The 16,266-nt window shown below is 39.7% G+C and overlaps 1 protein-coding gene across 1 annotated transcript; it reads left to right on the plus strand.

The window, feature by feature from the left end:
• Positions 1-11,372: 11,372 nt before the first annotated feature.
• Positions 11,373-11,591, plus strand: LOC122200748 (protein kish-A-like). The gene has a single exon (XM_042906472.1). It carries the CDS (start codon positions 11,373-11,375, stop codon positions 11,589-11,591), a length of 219 nt encoding a protein of 72 aa, XP_042762406.1.
• The last annotated feature ends 4,675 nt before the right edge of the window (positions 11,592-16,266 follow it).

The raw sequence follows: 16,266 nt of genomic DNA on the forward strand, positions 1-16,266 counted from the left end.
AGTCCTGTAGCTGGCACTGAAGAGACCGGTCCTTCTCTGCCCTCTTGCAACAGAAAGAGGACACTGCATGTTGTCTGGGGGCTTGCTTATCTTTTCTAGGCAACAACTGTTCCGAGGAGAGATCTACTGAAGCCAAGGGGCTTTGGTGGGTTTTAACATCTCCTATAGATGTTTCAGCTGGTGATTTTTGTTATTTGAAACTTCTTTGCTTTTCTAGTTCTGGTATGCTAACTCTTTTGTATGTAATGCCTGATTACTGCAGTAGACTGAATGCGTCCCCTCAAAATTCATATGTTGAAATCATAATGCCATGTGATGGTATTAGGAAGTGGGGCCTCTGAGAGGTAAGTAGGGTGTGAGGGTAGAGCCCCTATGAACAGGAACAGGGCCCTTAGAAAGGAGGTCGCAGGAGCTCTCTTGCCCCTTCTGCCTCGTGAGGATGTAACTAGAAGGCATCAGCCTGCAACCTGGAAGAAGGCTGGCACCCTGATCTCAGACTTGCTTCCGAAACTGGGAGAACCCTGAATTTCTGTTGGGCGTAAGCCACCCAGTCTGTGGTAGTTTGTTGGACCAGACTGAACTGACTAAAACGGTCACTTCATTAAGGACTCTTGAATAAGTATCATGCCCATGACACCTGAATCTCTCTCTCTCTCTCTCTCTCTCTCTCTCTCTTTCTCTCCCCCTCTCTCTCTCGCATCTGCTTCATCCCTGACTGTGTACTTGGGATGTTGTTTCGGGACCATCCAAGTGCGTGTGGGTTGTAGGATGTGTTTTGGTGATGCTGATCACCTGGCTTGGCTTAGCATAGGCAGAAGTGTTACCTTCCTTAAACTTTTTTTTTTAGTTTATTTATTTATTTTGAGAGACAAAGAGAGAGAGCATGAGTTGGGGAGGCACAGAGAGAGAGGGAGAGAATCCCAAGCAGGTTCCACACTGTCAGCATGGAGCCCGAGGTGGGGCTTGATATCATGAACCATGAGATCATGACCTGAGCCGAAATCAAGAGTTGGACCCTCAATCAACTGAGCCACCCAGTCGTCCCACCTTCTTCAGTCTTGGTAGTGGCTGCAACTGATGAACGAGTATAATAGTGTACATGGCTGAAGAGGGAATGGAAGGACCTGGCACCCACCAGTTCAAAGGACAGTTTGTGCGTAGCAGTGGGATGTCCATTATTTTTTGGTCAGTGGAATCTTTCTATGCCTAACAGTAGAGTAAGGCAGAGCCTTCTGCTTTCTGTTAGAGACTGTGGGTCTGCTGAAACCCACAGTTGATTTTATTACTCAGTTGATCTCTACTGATGATGCAGCTGTACTTCCATGAATGTTTTTTTTCTTATGATTCCAGTATTATTACCAATATAGTACTTTTCTTGTTGCTGGTTGTTTTATAGGACATTGGGAAGTGGGGTATCAAGCAGTGCTGGTCTGACATCATGATACCTTGTATATCATCATGGGCTTTTTTACCACAGCAATTGAAGTATTTACAGTCTAAATCCCAAATGGCATTTGGAGATGCCCATATTTAGTGCCCCAGCTTTCCTCCCTAAAGTGAAGTCAAGCAGTCGTCAAGGTCCACTGACACACACACTGTCAATTGTGCTATTGGTGGGAGAGACCCAACAGGGGAGCAGACCTACACTGAAAACAGTAGGCAAATTTTTGGTGGTTACCTAGTCTATCCTTAAATATAAATGCACAATCAAAAATCATATGAATTTTGGGTATAATTGACCACTGAAAGAAAAACACATGGTTGGGGCACCTGAGTGGCTCAGTCGGTTAAGTGTACGACTTTGACTCAGATCATGAACTTAGGGTTTGTGAGTCTGAGCCCCGGGTCAGGCTTTGTGCTGACAGCTCAGAGCCCGGAACCTGCTTCAGATTCGGTGTCTCCCTCTCTCCCTGTTCCTCCCCTGCTCGCACTCTCTGTCTCTCTCTCAAAAAAAATAAACATTAAAAAACATTTTTTTAAAGCAAACTACATGGTTGACAATAGGTAGGGAGTGGAATGGTAGAGGGACAGAGGAGAAGGGGAAGGGTAGGGCAGCTGATATCTTCACTTTACCTGGTAACGTGTCAAGAGATATATCCTCAGTATATGAAACAAGGACTAGAGGTTTAAATTTATTATTTAAAGGCCCAGGGGCACCTGGGTGGCTCAGTCGGTTAAGCGTCCGACTTTGGCTTGGGTCATGATCTCACAGTTGGTGAGCTGGAGCCCCGCATCCGGCTCTGTGCTGACAGCTCGGAGCCTGGAGCCTGCTTCGGATTCTGTGTCTCCCTCTCTGCCCCTTACCTGCTCACACTCTGTCTCTCTCTCAAAAATAAACATTAAAACTTAAAAAACACAGAAGGGGAGGAGTGCTAGTTTCTGGCTGAGTTTGCTGTGCCAGAGCCACATAGTGAGAGATAAAAAAGACTTAGGAATTGTTTAAAGGCAAAAACTGTTATGTCCCTGGGATGTCACTTCCTCATTGGTAGATGAAGGTGCCTAGGTCTTCTGTTACTTTTAATACCCACTGTAGCTGTTTGTAGAGTTGTGGCATAATGCCAGCTGTGTGTTCAAATACACATTTTTCCATTTCCCAAAGAAAATTTTTTGGAGCTTCATGAAAATCTGGATCATTTTTTGGAAAAGATATTTGAGTAAGCAATTAAGCAAAGAAAGGCATAAAAACATCCTTTCCCCGGAGAACCAAGGAAAGGGGAGGCCTTCTGAGAGACCAAGTAGTTGCTTGTTTTGTTTAAGAGGCTGACACTATCTAATGGATTGAAATGAACTTGCAATTGGACATTTAGTTAATTTCCCTCTGCTAACCAGTAATGGGAGATTATGGTAGGAAGACCAGATTCATCATAGACAAAAATAAATCAGATTTTTTCCCCATTAAATCCAAGTTGCACTATGAATTAACCGCTACTCCATTATATTATAAATTTCTACAGACACACACAGCCATGTCAGTTTTGCTGGTCAGCAGTAGAAGAAAAAAAGTTGTGAGCAGGTGTTTTGGTTTCAACCTTCTGTGGTATAGGATCCTACAGGCTGTGTTGGCTGATTGTAGAGATGTTTTATAAAAGTTTTTTTTAACACTGCCATGTCTGAAAGTGCAAAGGCAAAGAGTGTTAAGCTTTCTGGTGAGAAGAGGCATAGGAATATGATGGAAATGAAAATCAAGATAATTTCACAAATTCAAAATGGTGAGCAAAGGACAAGCTGTACATGTAAATAGGAGATGATTGTTGAATAATAGAATGTTTTCGACGGATGAGGAACACATCATACAGAATATTTAAAGCATTATGCCTGTGCAATGGACAATAATGAACAGGAAGTAAAGAAAAAGTATTAAGGGAGTAAGGAATTTAGGGGGAGGGGGAATGAAATCTGCCTGTACAGATTTTCAATGTAGATATATAATGTACAACTCAATTTTAGACATAGGTGCCTGATGGGATGTAGGTAAAGCACGGAGAGTATATCCAATTTTAAAGTTTCATAGGGCCACCTCATACGCTAATGGTCATCCATCTAGGGGCTGCAGGCTTGTATCCTTCTTGGTTACTTTTTGATTCCTGGCAGACTTATAAAGAGCCTCTAGAACTAACCTGTGTCTAAATAGAGCTGCTTCTGGGACGGTGGAGTAGAGGCAGGAAGAGGCTTGGAAGCCAGCTATTAGACCATCCCTAATATCTGCAGGATCCAAAGGAACAGAAATGTAAGTCTATGTACCATATGTTTGAATCAAAATTGTAAATAAAGATAAAGTAAATTCTATTATTTACCTTGACAAATATACCTTCAAAATAATCTGGAATTCCAGGTTCAAATATAGAGTTTTTAGACTCCTTGGATCCCATGCTGAAATATTGGTGATTTGGAGAAAGTTTGCCCAAAGTCCATTAGCCCCCAGCTTGTCCCCCTTCTCTTCCTACCGCTGTCCCCTGCGTTGCAAGCAGCCTTGAACACATGAGACTCCCAGCCAGGAGGTCCAGAGCCTCTGCAAATAGCTGCCCTTGGCCATTCGTTGGGCCTGGAAGGGCATACACTTGTAGCATGGTCTGCCATCAGGAGGGTGGGCCTGTGGATGAGGCCTGTAGGACAGGCTTAGGCTGTTCAGGTAGGTAATTCTAGGATCCTGAACGTCTAATCCTTGTCTAGACAGGCTCTAGGAGGGCACATGCCCTTGGTCTCACAGATTCCCTTCCTGGCAGGGAAGGATATAATCGAAAGAGGGCCAGTGTGGGGTTTTCTAAAACACAGGGCCCAGATACTAGGTGGTACTTCCGGGAAATATGATTTTATATCTCATTAAAACTTATTAGAGAACTGGGCAGTGGCAGTAGAAAAATATACTACCTCACTAGCAGACTGTTGCTCAAAATGACTGGGAAATCAGCTTTGAACTGGGCATATTGGTCTATCCTTCAGTTACAAATGTAGGTAAGTTATTTGATTGATACCTAAGTAGACAGAGTGGGGTCAAGAGCAAATGGTTGCCTGTTAGCTACTAATGAATCTGGAAAGATACTGCCTCATTTGAGAATGAATGAACATAAAACAAAACAAAACATGGGTCCATTAAAAATTACTGCAGGCGTGCCTGGGTGGCTCAGTTGGTTAAGCATCCGATTTTGGCTCAGGTCATGATCTCACACTTGGCGAGTTTGAGCCCTGCATCGGGCTCTGTGCTTACAGCTCAGAGCCTGGAGCCTGCTTCACATTCTATGTCTCCCTTTTTGCCCCTCCCCACCTCTCAAAAATAAGTAATCATTAAACAAATAAATAAAAATTACGGTAGAACAAAGGGATAGGGGACAGTCCCCTAGAATCTCATAGAAGTTTTGTATCTTTGAAGAGCCTAAAGGGTCCCTAAGAAAATTATAGGACATTGTGGAGAACAGATTTGAGAAGTGCTTCTAGGATGCAGAAAAAAGCACAAGCAAAAGGAAGCAGAAAATGGAAGTGAGAGCAAAGGTCTACTATACGACTACTTTGGATTCCTAGGGAGGATAGCATAACTAAGGATTAAAAGTAATAGTAAAGGACGGAATAAAATGTAAGTACATGGGCTGAAGGGGGCTCCCTGTATTTCAGATAAGAACAGAAGAGATCTGTATGTAGATCTATCCAAAGAGAAAATTTTGAATTACACAAGTTTAAAACATCCTAAACACGTCCTCTTGGAAAAGGCAATTTAACTACAAATTGGAGAGACACAGTGAGCATTTTTTGGCTAAAAGCACTCTGATATTCTTTGGAGGAATTGTCTTCTCTCCACAAGAGTCAGCACAGCAAAATGTCAGTCAAGAACCAGTATCCTTTCCTGCCAAGAGGTGAGAATGTGACCTGAGATGAATAACAGCAGTGTCTCTCTGGAATTGGAACTTTCACAGAGTAACACAAAGGCAGAAGACAATTGCTTCTGCTCATTCACGCCACTTGCAGTACCTTGAAGTCCGCTGTCAGTTCCTGAAACTGAAATTTCAGGAGTGGCTCTATCTTCTGTTTTATCACGTCTTTTGGTGAACCTCCCTTTAGATTTTGAGTTTTCTTATATACCTTCCATAAATTTCACTTTTGCTGCACTTTTCAAGGGACCGTAAGGGAAGAGGAGTTTGGGGGTGGTGGGGGAACCTGCCAGAATGAGGAAGAAGGTTTTTATATCCCCTTTCACTGGGCAGGTCCCAATAATCCACAGCTTAAGAGAACGAAGAAATTATGCTTCTCTAATGCACCAGTAGGTGGTGCTCTCACAAACTGAGTAGCTGATGCCCAAAAGTAAAGGGTATGAGGCCTTCTGGAACACTGTGGGTAGGACGGCTCCTTCCGATGGTGGCATTGAATGACATAAAGCCAGAGAATAGTCAAATCAAATCTCTAAGCTGTCACTTCAGGCTGATTTGCTGTGGACTTACTGTTTGGTGCCTTCCAGACTCACAATTACTGATGTAATGGTCATATTGCTGTAGGCATAGTTCATGTGGAGTTCATTCCTTGTCTTCTCACATCAGTAAACTGAGAATATATCAGATGAGACAGTTTAGCTGCTGGCATTTTAATGACAGAGAGTGCTTCTTCAGTTTACTATGTTTATATTCTGTGTACATGCTCACACAAATATGAGGATTTCTCATATCTTGTAATGACACTAGCGAAGAAACCAAAATAGGTTGTCTTCAGCAACACTGTTAGCTGGAAGGCTTTTAAGGCTGCTGTATGTACAGGATTTGGAAGAAGAAAAGGCTGTGACCCAGACATTTAAAATAAGTCAAGTTGTCTTTTGTGGAGGAGGGCAATAGAAAACTATTTTTAGATAGCTAAGGGCAGGGGGATCACGGCATCCACATTTCCTTCTTGAAAAAACTGTTCCAGTCAACCAAGAGAAGGCGCAAAGTAGAGCAGTAAATAAGGGGAACCGTGGTCTGAAATGACTCAAGGTTCTAACCTAAGCCTAACCCCAAACCTAACCTGAACCCTGAACCCAGGAATCCTGTTGGATTCGTTGTTGTCAGGGGAGTTTTGCAGTCAAAGCATAAAGCTTGGTCCAGCACTGTTTCCCTGGGCTGCTTCCTTCCTCTGCGGCTCATTTTCCTGCACCAGGAAATGTGTTTCTTGTGACACACCCTTTGCCCCTATTACAAGACGCCTTGTTTGGTGAGCACTTGTAATTTGTATTTTGTTTATGTATTTGCAAACAAAATCTAACCTATTCACAGGGCTGTGACTCAGAACTGAGAAATAAATGTTTCCCCCTTTCCACCAGGCAGGATGTTTAGTGAAACATAATGACCTTTTTTTTTCTTTCTTGCTAAGCAAAGTCATGTTTTTCTGCATCTTTAAAATCTGGATTGGACAATTTTATCATACAGAAGTAAAAGAATTGATTTGTAAGTGTATGTGTAAAGAAATACATTGAATGCCAAAAAAAAAAAAAAAAAAAAAGGAAAGAACTTGAATCCTGTCACCAGAGAGTGCTTGGATTAACTGTGGTATGTCCATATTTCTGGAATGTTGTGTGGCTTTAACAAGGAGGAGTTATGGTTTATAGGCACTGACCATTAGGAAAGGCCACCATGAAGTAAGTTGGAGAGAAATGTATGTAGAAAAATCAGAGGAAAAAACCTTTTATTTGTGTGAATATTTTCATTTGTGTGCATTGAGATGAACATGGGGAAGAATGTGGACATTGAACTATTAATATTCATTGTCTTCAAGGAGTGGTGGTGGTAGGAGGGAGGGTCACGGGTGAGAAGAATACTATAGGGTTTTTATTTGGCACTTCTAGGAATTTTTAAATTTTTGGCGCATAATAAAAGGCAATACAAGTATATATTGCCCTTTCAGTTTGAAAGAGAAATCCAGTGGAGTAAATAATAAAGATAATTCATCCTGAATGACTTCAGTATTTTTTAATTGAGAAAGATGAATACATGATCCAGGGATAGATAAGATATCAAATCCCTTTGTGTGTCATTGATCTATGTGATGGTGTCATTGTTGAGTCTGCTCAAAAATTACTATATGCTAAATGTTCGCAATTTAATAATTCACATACTATAAAATTTGCCCTATAAACGTCTGCGATTCTGTGGTTTTTATTATGTTTGGAGTTGTACCTTGGAGTTTCTTTTGTGTTCCTTAGGAATTTCTGTATATGAGATCATGTTATCTCTGAATATAGTTCTACTTCTTCCTTTACAGTCTTGATGCTGTTAATTTCTGTTGCCCAGATATATTTGCCTCTAGAACAACACTGAACAGAAGTGGTCAGAGTCAGGGGCACCTGTGTGGCTCAGTTGGTTAAGTGTCCAACTACTTATTTCTGTTTAGGTCATGATCTCACAGTTCATGCTATGGAGCCCTGTGTAGGGTTCTGTGCTGACAGAGCGAAGTCTGCTTGGGATTCTCTCTCTCTTTCTCTCTGCCCCTACCCCACTCACGTGCACACACTGTCTCTCTCAAAACAAATAAACGTTAAAAAAAAGAAGTGGTCAGAGTGGACATCTCTTTTTCCCTTAATTGTAGGGGAAAGCATTCAGTCTTTCACTATTAAGTGTGATGTTTGTGTAGCTTTTTAAAAGATGCTCTTTCTCAGGTAGAAGAGGTTCCCTTCCATCTTTATTTCTTGAGTGTCTTTTTTTTTGTCATGAAAGAGAAATTGGCTTTCAATTTCTTGAGGTAATGTTGACTAACAAAAAGCTGTACATATTTAATGCATACAGCCTGGTGTATTTGGAGATAAGTATACACACATGGAAACATCATCACAATCTATGCCGTAAATATATCCATCACCCTCATTGTCAAATTTTTTTTAACGTTTTATTTTGAGACAGAGAGAGACAGAACATGAACGGGGGAGGGTCAGAGAGAGAGGGAGACACAGAATCTGAAACAGGCTCCAGGCTCCGAGCTGTCAGCACAGAGCCTGACGTGGGGCTCGAACTCACGGGACTGTGAGATCATGACTTCAGCGGAAGTCGGACACTTAACGGACTGAGCCACCCAGGCACCCCTTGTCAAATGTTTTTCTGCAGCTATTGACATAATCATGTGGTTTTAGGTTTTTACTGTTAATAGAGTGTATGGCATTGGTTGATTATCAGATATTAAACCAACCTTGCATTTTTGGAATGACTCCCACTTGATCATGTTGCATAATCCCTTTTATATGTTGCTGGATTCAGTTTGTTAGTATTTTGTTGGATTTTTGCACTTCTATTCATAAGAGATGTTGGTCTTTAGCTTTGTTTTTGTTTGTATTTGTACCATGACTGTGGTTTTGGTATCAGGACAAGACTGGTCTCATAAGATTAGTTGGGGAGGGTTTTTTACTCTGCAAACTTTTGGAAGAGTTTGTGAAATACTGATGCTAATTCTTCTTTAAACATAGGATAGAATTCAACATTGAAGCCATTTGGTCTTGGGCTTTGTGGGTAGTTTCTGATACTAATTCAATCTCTTTACTTGTTATGGGTGTACTCAGATTGTGTATTTTTTTTCTTGAGTCAGTTTCAGTAGTGAGAGTGTTTCTAGGAATTTGTCCATTTCATTTCTTTTATACAATTTGTTTCATACAATCATTCATTGTATTTCTTTATACTCGTTTCATTTTTTTAAATTGGGCAATTTATAGTTCATGTTTCATTTCTGATTTTAGAAATTTGAGTTCTCTCTTTTTTCTTGGTCAGTCTAGCTAAATGTTTGTCAATTTGTTGATATTTTCAAAGAAGCAGCTTTTGGTTTCATTGATTTTCTCTGTTGTCTTTCTATTCTCTTTCACTAACTTCTGCTCTAATATTATTTCCTCTTTCTTCTTGCTTTAGGTTTAGTTTGCTCTTCTTTTTTCAGTTACTTACAATTGAAGATTAGGTTATTTATCTGAAATTAAATTTTTAAAAAAAAATATTGGTATTTACTGCTATAAATTTTCCTCTGAGCACTGCTTTATCTCCATTCCACAAATTTTTATATGCTGTGTTTTTATTTTCACTCATCTTAAGTTATTTTCTAATTTCCTTTGTGGTGATTTCTTTTTTGACCCATTGGTTATTTAAGAGTGTGTTATTTAATTTCTGCACTTACGAATTCTTCAAATTTCCTTGTGTCATCAATTTCTATTTCATTCCACTATGGTTGGAGAACATAATCTATTTTCAATCTTGTTGATTTATTGAGGCTCATTTTACAGCTTAACGTATGGTGTATTCTGGAGAATGTTCCATGTGTACTTGAGAAGATTGTGTGTTTGCTACTTTTGGGCAATGTGTTCTTTTTTTTTTATTTTTTTATTTTTTATTTTTTAATATATGAAATTTACTGTCAAATTGGTTTCCATACAACACCCAGTGCTCATCCCAAAAGGTGCCCTCCTCAATACCCATCACCCACCCTGCCCTCCCTCCCACCCCCCCATCAACCCTCAGTTTGTTCTCAGTTTTTAACAGTCTCTTATGCTTTGGCTCTCTCCCACTCTAACCTCTTTTTTTTTTTTTTTTCCTTCCCCTCCCCCATGGGTTTCTGTTACGTTTCTCAGGATCCACATAAGAGTGAAACCATATGGTATCTGTCTTTCTCTGTATGGCTTATTTCACTTAGCATCACACTCTCCAGATCCATCCACATTGCTACAAAAGGCCATATTTCATTTTTTCTCATTGCCACGTAGTATTCCATTGTGTATATAAACCACAATTTCTTTATCCATTCATCAGTTGATGGACATTTAGGCTCTTTCCATAATTTGGCTATTGTTGAGAGTGCTGCTATAAACACTGGGGTACAAGTGCCCCTATGCATCAGTACTCCTGTATCCCTTGGATAAATTCCTAGCAGTGCTATTGCTGGGTCATAGGGTAGGTCTATTTTTAATTTTCTGAGGAACCTCCACACTGCTTTCCAGAGCGGCTGCACCAATTTGCATTCCCACCAACAGTGCAAGAGGGTTCCCGTTTCTCCACATCCTCTCCAGCATCTATAGTCTCCTGATTTCTTCATTTTGGCCACTCTGATTGGCGTGAGGTGATATCTGAGTGTGGTTTTGATTTGTATTTCCCTGATAAGGAGCGACGTTGAACATCTTTTCATGTGCCTGTTGGCCATCTGGATGTCTTCTTTAGAGAAGTGTCTATTCATGTTTTCTGCCCATTTCTTCACTGGGTTATTTGTTTTTCGGGTGTGGAGTTTGATGAGCTCTTTATAGATTTTGGATACTAGCCCTTTGTCCGATGTGTCATTTGCAAATATCTTTTCCCATTCCGTTGGTTGCCTTTTAGTTTTGTTGGTTGTTTCCTTTGCTGTGCAGAAGCTTTTTATCTTCATAAGGTCCCAGTAATTCACTTTTGCTTTTAATTCCCTTGCCTTTGGGGATGTGCCGAGTAAGAGATTGCTACGGCTGAGGTCAGGTCTTTTCCTGCTTTCTCCTCTAAGGTTTTGATGGTTTCCTGTCTCACATTCAGGTCCTTTATCCATTTTGAGTTTATTTTTGTGAATGGTGTGAGAAAGTGGTCTAGTTTCAACCTTCTGCATGTTGCTGTCCAATTCTCCCAGCACCATTTGTTAAAGAGACTGTCTTTTTTCCATTGGATGTTCTTTCCTGCTTTGTCAAAGATGAGTTGGCCATACGTTTGTGGGTCTAGTTCTGGGGTTTCTATTCTATTCCATTGGTCTATGTGTCTGTTTTTGTGCCAATACCGGGCAATGTGTTCTTAAAGTGATCTGATAGGTCTAGTTGCTTTATGATGTCATACATTATAAAGTTGGCTTGTACAATCTTGGATATATTACATAACGGAAATTATGAAGAAATTCTCAACAATATATTCTGAAGGGGATGTGACTGGGGCTTTGCCGGCCTCACTATGTCTGCCATTTTTAATTTTCAGAGTCGGTTGACTGTAATCTTGTTGCTTATATATTCCTGTGCTTATATCCCATCCTTGGCACACAGCCTCCTGGACAGAAATAAAACTGGATTGTTGGGTATATTTTGGAAATGCTCCAGAATTGGTGAACAGAAGAGTCTTTATGTTGCAGTATGCTGTATAGTGATGGCCTTCAGCTTCTTCTTCATACAGTAGCCTGGGAAAATATCATAATTTAATTGCCATCAGATTTCAGTAAGAAAAAAGGATTTATCTGCAGAAAATAATGGAATGAATGGTTAGCTCTTTTATCTTAGAACATTGAATGAGATAAGTTTTCAGCTGCTGTTCTCTATTTTTGTTGTTGGATCAATGTTCTGAATAAATAAGATGTAACCATTTAACACTCAGAGTTTAACATGTCTGTAGCAATCAGCCTCATTATTGTCACTACAACATTGCATTTTGCAAATGTTATTCTGTCGTGTCAGATACCAGTTTGTAGTGAGGTTATATTTATATCTTATGTCTCTAAGGCATATAATGGAAAACAAAATTGATAAAGTACTCAAGTTCCTTTCATTGTGATTTGGAAATGAGAAATCTTTACAGAATGAGAAAAAAAATATTCTGAGGGAATCCATGAATTTTGATAATTATCTCTACCTGGTGGGACTGTGAGTGGCTTTCCCCCTTATTCTCTTTTCCTATATTTTCCATGTTTGTTGTGACGAGCATGTATTATGTAATACTGATAAAATAAACTTAAATTAAAAAAAATCAGACAAAATGGAAGCATACAGTTGGAGAGACTTACTGAAGGAGGTAATGAAATTCTGGTAAGATTAATCCAGATATATTTCTCACCAAAAAACATTGTGCGAACAGCAGGTCCTCAGTAGCTGTATGTTGAATCGAATATGATAGCTTTCCATCTGTCCAAACATTAAATATAAATATCAGGAATTGACTGGTCACTTTGGCTTTCATGTTAAACTTGTAGACTTAGTGCAGCTCATATGTGTAAGGTGTGAGAAAAGAAACCTCTAAGGACTGGACTCTTGAATCTTTCCTTTGTTGAGGATGAATCTCCTATTATCTGCCAACAGCCTTGCTGTTGTCAGTAAGATTGCCTGTTTTTGGATTTGGCAACTCCATAGCCAGTATTTTTTTATTTTATGCCCAAGGAATCTCAATTAAAGTTTTGCAGGCTATGTTTTGCTAATTGTTCAACATATTAGCACATTTTAAGTTCCTACTCTATGAAATAATTATGTGTACTTGTTTCTGATTAGAGCACCAACAAAGAGATTTATTGGTTTATGTCCATGTTTGATCTGAAAAGTTTTGCAATGGTTTGAAGACGATGGAGTTATTTTCTACAACCTTCAAGGAATTTTGCTTTAATGTACATTTTGGAAAGCTTAAAATACAGCATTGCTGTGACTTCTAACTGCCCCATTCTCGCTTGCAAGCAGAGCATTTGCAGAATCAGCATTTCTTGCAATAGGATCATGTTGTAAAATGTGGTGCCATCTGCAAATAGATTAATAATATGTGAGGCAGTGCCAGTTTTTATGCCTTATAATTTGGGATGATTCTCATCACAACTGTGAGTGGTTCTATTGTGAAAGCAGAAGGAATAAGTAGATTGCGGTCTTGATTCTCACTAGATTGCAGTCTAGACTACATTTATTTTGGGGCAAGGCTTAGGTTCTTACACAGAGAAATAATAACCTAAAACACATTTCTCTTAAATCCTATTTTCTTTCTATTTCTGAAGAAATACTCCCTCTAGGGGGTTTCTAAATGCATGAACACATATTTTTTTTGCAATTTATGGTAGTGAATTAAATAAAAATTTCCTCCATCAGTGTGTGCCAAGTTCCCGTTCCTAATAAATCTGCTATGTTTAGGAGTGACAGGAGTACAAGTATTAGAGGAAAACACTTGCCCTTCTGTTTTATTCTTCATTTGGCCTCTGAAAATTTATCATTGGAATATTTAAGTTGCTAACTTAGGAGTTTCAGGATACCAGCAGGCTACTCTGGACCAAAAAAGCTGATGATTATGTCTCCCTTAAGTTTTGAGAGGAATGTTTTAATATAAGGGTTGGAGGAGGCATGACGGTGCCTTGGGTAGAAACTGATGCACCTTCAAACCAAGTATTCTTGAAGTGTTTGACCTGAATTTATTTAGGGGAAAAGCTGAGCACTCTGTGGACTAAGGAGGACACTTCAGACCCCTGTTTTTAGTTTAGTTTAGTTTTTTTAGTTCTGATCCCAGACTTCCATACCATACTCCGTGTAACAAAGATCTTGCAATGAATTTGAGCACTACTTTTTGCTTTTTAATGGAATAAGGAAAAGATAATGAAAAACACTTGTGGAACCATCATATGAAACAAAAAAAATTGAATATTTGGTCATATTTGCTTCATATCTTCTTCTCTCTCTTTTTATTTCTTTGTTTTAAAAAGTTCATTTATTTATTTTGAGAGACAGAGAGAGAGAGAGAGAGAGAAGGCGAGGCAGAAAGAGAGAGAGAGGGAGAGAGAGAAACCCAAGTAGACTCTGTGCCATCAGTGCAGAGCCTGACGTGGGGCTCGATCCCACGAACCATGAGATCATGACCTGAGCCAAAATAAAGAGTCAGAAGCTTAACTGACTGTACCACCCAGGGGCTCCATCTCTGTATCTTTTAAATAGGATAAAATATTACACATAAAGGTGAAGGCCCATTTCCCCTCACTCTCCCCAGAGGAAATGCTATCATGAATTTGGCTGTGAATTGAGCCCATATGTATATACTTCTATGAATCTGTAAACAATATGGAATGATGCTGTGCATTTTTGACATTTATATGAATGGTAGTATCCTTCATGCAATGTTCCAAAACAGGTTTTTTCCCCATTAAATGTTGTATTTTTAAGCACTATCCTGATTGGTTTCCCGGAAACTTGCCCAACTAATCCACCCTTGAATTTGCCTCTGTTAATTTGTGAAGTCCATCATTAAGATACTCTTATAATATCCAGTTTAAAAACTTATTTATATGTTAAACAAAGATTTCTCTAACTTATAAGGATTCTTAAAATATTTAAGTTGGAGAATTCTACCTAAAATCAACGCTTAGCTTAATAAAAAATAGGGGCACCTGGGTGGCTCAGGCAGTTGGGCCTCTGACTTTGGCTCAGGTCATGATTTCATGGTTCATGGGTTCGAGACCCATGTCAGGTTCTGCGCTGGCAGTGCAGAGCCTTCTTGGGATTCTCTTTGTCTCCCTCTCGCTCGCTGCCCCTCTCCCACTTGTGTTCTCTCTCTCTCAAAATAAATAAAGTTAAAAAAAAAAGAACAAAAACTGTCATCACAGATTGATGTGTTTTTGCACCGTAAAGCAAAAACACTAATGTCTTTGGATTTGGGATATTCATTTTTATTAAGAATAAAAACCATTTATCAGACCCCAATTTAAAAGAAAGTAGCTTGGGGCACCTGGGTGGCTCAGTAGGTTAGGCGTCCGACTTCGGCTCAGGTCATGATCTCACGGTCCGTGAGTTCGAGCCCCGCTTCGGGCTCTGTGCTGACAGCTCAGAGCCTGGAGCCCGTTTCAGATTCTGTGTCTCCCTCTCTCTCTGCCCCTCCCCTGTTCATGCTCTGTCTCTCTCTGTCTCAAAAATAAATAAATGTTAAAAAAAATTAAAAAAAAAATAAATAAATAAAAGAAAGTAGCTTGGTCGGTTAAGCATTTGACTTCGGCTCAGGTCATGATCTTGCAGTTCGTCAGTTTGAGCCTCCCATCTGGCTTTGTGCTGACAGCTCAGAGCCCGGAGGCTACTTCAGATTCGGTGTGTCCCTCTCTCTGCCCCTCCCCCCCCCAAAAAAAAACATTAAAAAATAAAAAAAGAAAGTAACTATACTGTAAATACAACATAAACTAGATATTTAAGGAGTGGGTAAAATGACAAAACGAAATGTTTCTATATGTATTTTATCTTCAGTACATTTTGTACTACGCAATGAAGCTAGAGTTACATAAATCATCCTATGTTTGTTATTTATTGTAATTTCTGCGAATGTGAGAATTGAAAATAGGAATTACTGAGAAAGTAAATAAATTTTCTGTTTAGTTGCAAGTAGCTGAAGCTTCCTGCGGTTGCCATTTCGGCAGTCCCCACTGGGTGGCAGCAGCAGCCTGCTCAACCCCCCAGCACTGGCAGCATCCAACATGGCATCCTTTCCTGTTCTGGTAGCCAGAAAGCTGTAATTATGTGGATTCTGAGTTGGAAGGCAGGATGGTTATTTACAGGGACTCCCTCAAAATATTGTTAATATAGCATTGTGTAATCATAGTAGTATTGATGCATGTATCATGGAGGGTTTTTTTTTTTTCCTTCTAATTTCTTTTTCTCCCCCTCCAAATAAACATTTTCTCCCATCTGTGTGGGCAACTGTGTATATACAAATAATCATTTTATCTCAAACCCACCACAGTATGAGCCAAGATATTGTCAAATATTAAACAAACACAATATGAGAAACATCGCCTCCCCCACCGAGATGCTGTAAACTACCGTTTAAGTGACAGGAGAGGTGCCAGTATCTTTGGGAATGCTTTCTTACTCATTGTGAGAGCGTCACTTCCTAAGAGCATGTGGCACTACTCAGTCTTTGTAATGGCTATGGAATGGCTATATGGCACATGCTATTCCCATTAATGTCCGCTGAGATTCAGAGATAGTTGGGATGCAGAGTATTTCCAGCTTGCATTAGTAATGTGCTCTTATAAGATGGACAACTGTAGAATAAGGGTGGCATTAGCGATTTCATTTAGGAAGACATCCAAATCTGCTTTTAGGAGCCCTCTACCTCGTATGTTGCCTCTAATAAT

The sequence above is a fragment of the Panthera leo genome, chromosome A1 (assembly GCF_018350215.1).
Source record: "Panthera leo isolate Ple1 chromosome A1, P.leo_Ple1_pat1.1, whole genome shotgun sequence".
Taxonomy (NCBI): Eukaryota; Metazoa; Chordata; class Mammalia; order Carnivora; family Felidae; genus Panthera; species Panthera leo.

Bases quoted from the DNA above. Each gene is read 5' to 3' on its own strand.
- LOC122200748 (XM_042906472.1), top strand. From the start codon at position 11,373: ATGTCTGCCATTTTTAATTTTCAGAGTCGGTTGACTGTAATCTTGTTG.